This window comes from Labeo rohita, chromosome 25 (assembly GCF_022985175.1).
Source record: "Labeo rohita strain BAU-BD-2019 chromosome 25, IGBB_LRoh.1.0, whole genome shotgun sequence".
In the NCBI taxonomy this organism is placed as follows: domain Eukaryota; kingdom Metazoa; phylum Chordata; class Actinopteri; order Cypriniformes; family Cyprinidae; genus Labeo; species Labeo rohita.
In genome coordinates, this window is record NC_066893.1 from 638,357 (window position 1) to 645,734 (window position 7,378).

At 43.0% G+C, this 7,378-nt stretch overlaps 1 protein-coding gene across 2 annotated transcripts in view; it reads left to right on the plus strand.

Moving 5' to 3' along the window:
* ano3 (anoctamin 3) overlaps positions 1-7,378 on the plus strand; it is a 113,766-nt gene that overhangs the window by 73,060 nt on the left and 33,328 nt on the right. For both annotated transcript variants that reach the window (XM_051099491.1, XM_051099492.1), the window contains exon 13: positions 1,363-1,423. In XM_051099491.1, the coding sequence (XP_050955448.1) occupies positions 1,363-1,423 (61 nt within the window). The remainder of the gene's footprint in view (positions 1-1,362; positions 1,424-7,378) is intronic.

Consider the following 7,378-nt stretch of genomic DNA (forward strand, 5'->3'; position numbering starts at 1 on the left):
ATTGTGTGAGTGCATCTGTTTGGGCTTTTCCAAATTATGAAGCTGGCAAAGTCTGTCTTTTGGCTCAAGAATTAAGTGAGTAGGTGGTCTTTCAGTGCCAGTGCTTTCTGTTGCATTTGTTACCACAAAATGGCAATTCTTATTAAATTGCATACATTGGCCGCTTCCTTGCTGCAAATTAATATCAGAATGAATTGGTCTAGAGTCAAGTCAAGTCACCTTTATTTATATAGCGCTTTTAACAATACAGATTGTGTCAAAGCAGCTTTACAGTATTAAATAGAAAATGGTGTGTCAATAATGCAAAGGGCAACAGTAAACACTCAATTCAGTTAAAGGCAGTGGTCACCTCTAGGTGCTGATCCACCATCTGGGCTGGGAATGGACTGGGTAGACTAAGAATTACACCAATATGGATATGTTTGCATAAGCTCTGCAATTTGGCACTCCACTCAAGTCATGTTACATTTATTTATATAAAACATTATACAATATACTGACTCAACAGAAGAAATGAACTGGGGAAGAGTTCCATGTCAATGAAGTTAGAGCCACAGTGCACACTCACCAGTCATGTAATTGGCATGGACCAATGGTACTTTAAAGGTAGTCTGAAGTTCGCTTCAGTATACTCTTTCAAACTTCCATAACAAAATCCAAATGAACTATGTTTTGGTCTGATTTTGTTTAAAATTACACCATACCAGTTCATTTTTCAATTTTCTCGATGTATACTAGGGCCTTAACTCCTGTTTTGTTTTTTGCTTTTGTTTTTTTGCTGAAATTCATAGCCTCATCCCCTGACCTCAAATGGCAAATTAGGGAATCAGCTACAGGCTTTTTAGCAACTTCGTTAGTCTCCCCTACTCCCATGTCTGCTATCATAGTTGGAGGCCCGCTCACAGAGGGTCAGGGGAACTGGTTACAGTGGTGCAGTGATGGATGGAGGGAGGTTTGGGGTGGGTGAATGTAATGGAGGCCATCTGGTATGGGACAGCTGTGTGGGTAAACCTCAGTCCTCTGGCCTCAGTAGAGAATAGAAACTGTGGTTTAGTGTCCTTGTAATTGCACCCAACTTCTATGCCAGCTTCTGTGCCAATGGTCAGAGTAGAACCAATTACACAAGTAGCATCTATTGCAGTGACAACCTGTGTTCAATTTTCTTATTATTAAAAATCCAACTAAATATCAGAAGAAAATACAAATTTGTAATGTTATGCTTTACTGTTTGAGCTACAGGAATAGTTGGATGAATTTGTGCGAATAAGAGAAATGTACTTGTGAAATAGTTATAAATTCTCGTGAGACCGTTTTTCCTAATTTATACTTGTTTAAATACATTGCCTCTTTTCTGCCCACCAGGTGACCCATCTTTTTGATAATGGAGGCACAGTCTTCTTTGCTATCTTCATGGCAATATGGGGTGAGTCTGAATATTTTCAATTTAATCAGTGTTCTTTCACCAGCAGAAAGACAGACAGGTCAGCATTTGGTTTGAAGTACAAATTAAGTAATTATAAAATAGGCTTCCTTCAGCGGACAACGACAGAATAAGAATCTATAGCAGCCTCTAGTCAGTTGTAATAGGATTGACTCAAACGCCCAAGAGAAGCAGCTGTAATCAATCACCGCTTTGTCCCACATTACAACAAATAATCCAGTCAGGTCACAGTAGATCTCACTTACAGCCCAAACATTTAAATATTTCAAAAGTGCTTAAACTTCAGTTTACTCCTCTAAACAGGAGGAGGGAAAAATAGATAAGTGTTGAAGGATCGCTTGCAGCGACCACAGGTGATTTAGTGCCTGATAATTGTGGACACATTATAAAGTCTAACTGACTGGCTGAGGCCAAAAAAACACTTCCCAGGAGAGATTTTAGAGGTAAGTAATCTGAGCAAATGACTCTACGGCCAGTAGGTTCTCTGAGGGATTTACAGGGCTGTATATGTTTACCTTCAAATGTGCTATTAAACCTAATTTTTATTATTCAAGCTCAATAGCTAGCTATAAATATGTTGGCAGTTTAACTAGCTCAGAAAAAAATGTCTTCAAAAATGTTGCTCCACCATAACAACAGTTGACTTGAAAGGAAAAATGAACTATGGAAGTTACGCTAATGGCCTTTGTGACAATGCTTATTATTGTGCTGTATGATACATTCCAGAAGCCGAGAATTGAAATAGAATATCTACAGCAGAAGTGTAGTAGAAGAGTTTGCGTTAACAAAGCTGATATACTTATTTTCATAGTCATATACTGTGCAGGTTTTTTTTTCAGGTACAGAACTCTAGGTGACATGTGTGGGATCTAAATAAGCAACATATTAGTCATAGTCATATTTTTACCTGCTGGAAAATAGCTATAAAAAACAATGCATTGCACATATGCTATTAACACTATCAGGGTAGCTGCAATAATAGCATGAAGTTATAGGCTACTATTACAATACATCCCATAACTGATAAAAAATAATAGTAAACAGTGAACAAAAAAGTAAATTTGGATTCTAATACTCAAATTATCAAATTGTCTTTAAAGTTAATTAATGAAATTCATGAACTGCTCAAAATGATGGCTTTAGTTAGGATGAAGTGCTATTGTCAAGAGAAACCGGAATAAATGTCCAGTCTCTCTCAGGCACCTTGGAAACAAATTATAGTTCAGCAAAAAGCTGTATAAGGATGACCACTCATTTACATGTTGGAAATTCACCAACAGCTTCCTAGAAGCTTAGAATGGGACAAAATGTTTACAAATAAATACTAACCTTAAATACCAATTAAATATATGTCCTTACTGGAGACTTTTGGGAGTGTCAAACTCATTTATCTGCAGAAGCAAATCCCAAGTTATCTTTATATGGCTCTTTGGAATAAACGATTCTAATTGGTCATTCACTGCAGTTAATGTTTTTTGAATATTAATGTCTTAATGCTCCGGTTACTAATGTAACCTTGGTTATCTGAGATAACAAATCAAGTGTTGTGTCAGATCATGCTTGGGGGAAACACGTTTTGCTCCAAATACTGAAGTCTGATTTGTTAACGTTTGTGCAGCTGCACAAACCTATAGCATTCCAGCCCATCAAAACAGGTGAAGCCAACTGCCTATATAAGTCACCTTTTGCCTATATACTGCCTATTGCACCGAATGCAGTTTCATCAGAATTTTTCAACTGAGAGGTGTGAGAATTGGCAGCATTGACTCGTGTACAGCTGTATAACACAACCAGCTGACTGCATCACAATATTCCCAATGGAAACTCCAATGGACCAAGCCCAGGAGGTGGCCATCCCCCTAGAGGGCCCTTACTCCAATGGGGCACTCAGAGCCTACTGAGGTGTAAGCTTGAGCAATTGCATCAACTACCTAGTTCAGGTCTTCTCTACTAAGGCACTCTCCACTAATGAGTTGATGAGTTGAATCAGGTGTGTTAGATGAGGGAGACATTCAAAATGTGCAGGGTTGGGGGCCTCCAGGACAGGTTTGAAAACCTTTGATTTAGCGGGATAATCTCTGCTTCGTAACTGGCAGCCCTTTAGAGCAGCCTCCGAAGCACACAAAGAGCTGCTCTGACTGACAATATTGCCTAGAGCACTCCACATAAGTCCTGAGGTCTTATAATAAGTCTTAAAATAAGTTAGCTCCCTGCTTATCCACAGAGGAGGGGAGAGCTAACACAGTGATGACCTGTGCTCTGAATGGAGTAACCTAGCTAACCTAACATGGGTTTGAGGATGACCTTATGGCCGAACCCCAAACAGAAAGTGCTCACCGAGCTGTATCAATTCAGGGGAACACGACTGGTTTTACCAGAGCAGAGCCACCAGTAGAACTGTACATCCGGTCTCCCTGATTTGTCTGATGACCTGAGGGAGCAAACCAGCTGGGGGAAAGTACGGGCAAACTTGAGCCATTCGTGGGCCACTGCATCCTGTTCCTTCAAGAAAAATGCTGGGCAATGGGAGTTCTGCAAAGAGCTTTACCTCTGTTATCCCAAAGACTCCCAAATCATCTGAACCATTTGGAGTGAATTCTCCATTTTCTTGATGTAAGTTAGCTCTTCGCTCATCCTCCAAGGAGGGGAAATCTAATGGAGTGATGACCTGTGCTCTGAACGAACTAGAGAGCTCCTTAGGAATGTAGTTTGGGTTTGAGGACGACCACACAGTATTTAAACAGAAAGTGCTTACAGAGGGTGCTTGCAAGTCACCCACATGTTTGACTGATGCTAAAGCCAGCAGCAGGGCGGTACTAAGCAATAGGGGCCATAAGTGGACTGGTCTCAGGTAGGAACAGTGTAAGGGTAAGGGGGATAAAGTCTCCTAGCTCCTCTCAAGAACTTGACGAATAAGACATTTCTTTCTACAGATTGGCCAGCCACAAAGGCATAGTTCGCTCTGATAGCCGGCACATATACTTTGAGTGTGGAGGGGGTGTGCCTCTTATCCAGCATACAGCTCTTGTAAAAAGAAAAGAATGGTCAATACCTCACAAGAACATGGGCCTTCATTTTGGACTGCACACCAGTCAGAACAGACAGGCTATTCAAGAGCATGTAGGCACCTTGTAGACAGTGCTCTTGCCTCTGCTATAGCGTTGACTACCTTCACGGGGAGCTGCAAAGGCTCCCGTTGAGGGGCCACAAATGTAGACTCCACAACTTGTGTTGGGGATGACACAGGGAACCTCTCACTTGAGAGAGAAGGTCTTTCCTCAGTGGAATTATCCAGGGAGCTGTCGATGAAAGCTACATTAGCTCAGGGGATCACGACTGGTGGAGCTACCAGTAAAACTGAGCATCCAGTCTCCAGTGATTTGTCAGATAACCTGAGGTAGCAAAGCGACCGGGGGAAAGTACAGGCACATTTTGCCGATTTGTGGGCCAACGCATTTTCCTTCAAGAAAATCTTGGACAATGAGAGTTGACTTCTGAGGTGAAAGGTCTACATTTGCATTCCTGAAGATCTCCCAAATCATCATTCTCCTGGAGACACATTGCCCCGGGACAGCATATCTACTCCCTGGTTCAGTATCAAAGAGCCCAGGTTGTACTGAGCCCATAGGAGGAGGCGTCTCGCCATTTTGTAAAGAGACCTCGACCTGAGGTTGTCTTGGTGATTTAAGAAGGCCATATTATCAGAATGGACAAGGACGTGGTGCCTACAGTGCCCTCCACTAATATTGGCACCCTTGGTAAATATGAGCAAAGACGGCTATGAAAATAAATCTGCTTTGTTTATCTTTATGATCTTACATTAAAAAAAATCACAAAATGCTATCCTTTCATTGAAGTAAAATAATTAAAAGTGGGGGGAAACTTACATTATGAAATAAATGTTTTTCTCATATGCATGTTGGGCACAATTATTGGCACCCTTAGAAATTATAATGAGTAAAATATCTCTGAAGTATATTCCCATTTATATTTGCATGAGTATGATATTGTCCAGCAATAACTTCCAGTTTCACAGGATTATAAATATGAGGAGCACAAAGGCCAAATTTCCTTAATCATCCATCACAAGGAATAAAACCAAATAATATAGTTCTGATGTGCAGAACAAGATTGTTGAGCTTCACAAAATAGAAAATGGCTGTAAGAAAAGAGCTAAAGGATTGAAAATCCCAATTTCCATCATTAGGACAATAATTAAGAATTTTACAAATCTGCCTGGAAAAGGACGTGTGTCTATATCGTCCTAATGCATGGTGAGGAGGAGAGTCCAAAGATTCTCCAAGGATCACAGTAGGAGAATTGCAGAGATTTGTTGAGTCTTGGGGCCAAAAGACTAAAAAAAAAATTCAAACAGCTCCTACGTCACCACATGTTGTTCAGGAGGGTTTTAAGAAAAATGCTCCTTGCTCATCCAAAAACAAACTCCAGAATCTTCAGTTGTCAGACACAACTTGAATTTCAGGCGGGACTGGCTTCTGTGGTCAGGTGAAACTAAAAAAAAAGAGCTTTCTGGCAGCAAACACTCAAGATAGGTTTGGTACAAAAAGTACCCCATGCCCACGGTTAAATGTACTGCTGGATCTTTAATGTTGTGGGCTTATTTTCCTGCCAGAGGTCCTGGACATCTTGTTCATATACATGGCATCATGGATTCTAGCAAATACCAACAGATAAAAAAAATGTAAACCTGACTGCATCTGTTAGAAGTTCCCCTTCAGGAACTCGAGCCGCGTCGAAACGCTTTGGGAACGCCTTCAGCGTGACCGTGCTCTGAATCACATGTGTAATCAGTCCAATGGAAGAGCGAGACGTCAACGGCGGGTGACGTCACCAACCAGGAAGCTATAAATACACGTGCGTTGGAAACCGGCGTCAGCTTCTGTCTTTCAGCAGCGCTCTGTGTATGTGTGTTTTGTGCTCGTTTTGGTTGCTAGTTTGCACCACTTTTATTTCTGAGCACAATGTCTAAGAAGAGTGAGAAGACTAAGAACATAGACAAACCATGTTTTAGAGCGTGTGTTCCTCCCTGCCCTCGCTACATCACGAGCGGGGATACACACGCTGTATGCGTGGTTTGTCTGGGAGCGGAGCATTGCCCGCATTGAGATCTTCTTCCGATGCGCACGCTCCGCTCCCGGAAGGCTCTCTTCGAGGAGGGAGCCTTCACCAGCGCTCCTCGCGTGGGGTTCGCAGTTGGATCTGCTGGAGGGTATGGAGACGGGTGTCCCCCTATCTTCTGCCTCACCCGGCAGATCCGCAGCCCGGTCCGTGGGATCGGAAGCCCGCACTGCGGTTCCCCTTCAGGAACTCGAGCTGCGTCCAGAGAACGCTTTGGGAACGCCCTTGGCGGACGACGCTCTGAAAGAATGTGTAACCGAACCAATGAGAAAGCGGGACGTCACAGGCGGGTGACGTCATCAACCAGGAAGCATAAAAGCACGTGCGAAGCCGGCCGGCGTCAGCTTCTGTCTTTCAGCGGAGCGCTCTGTGTTTGTGTCTGATATCCTCTGTTTTTGTGCAAGTTAGCACGCCTTTTATTTCGAGGATATGTCTAAAAAAACCGGAAAGAAAAGTTCTAAGAGTGGTGATAAGAGCGGGCCACGTTTCACGCTGTGTGTTCCCCCTTGTAAGAGATATATTACGAGCGGGGATACACACAGCGTGTGCGTGGTCTGCTTGGGAGCGGAGCATGCTTTGTCAGCCCTCGAGAGGACTGACTGCCCGCATTGTGAAGCACTTCCTTTGCGGGTGCTCCGCTCCCGGAAGGCTCTCTTTGAGGAGGGAGCCTTCACCAGCGTTCCCCAGGGTGTTGGTCCCGCTTCCGTTGAGGCGGAGCGGGTACTGCATTCCTGGGGTTCGCGCAGTTGGACCTGCTGGAGGGAATGGAGACGGGTGACCCCTATCTCCTTCCTTACC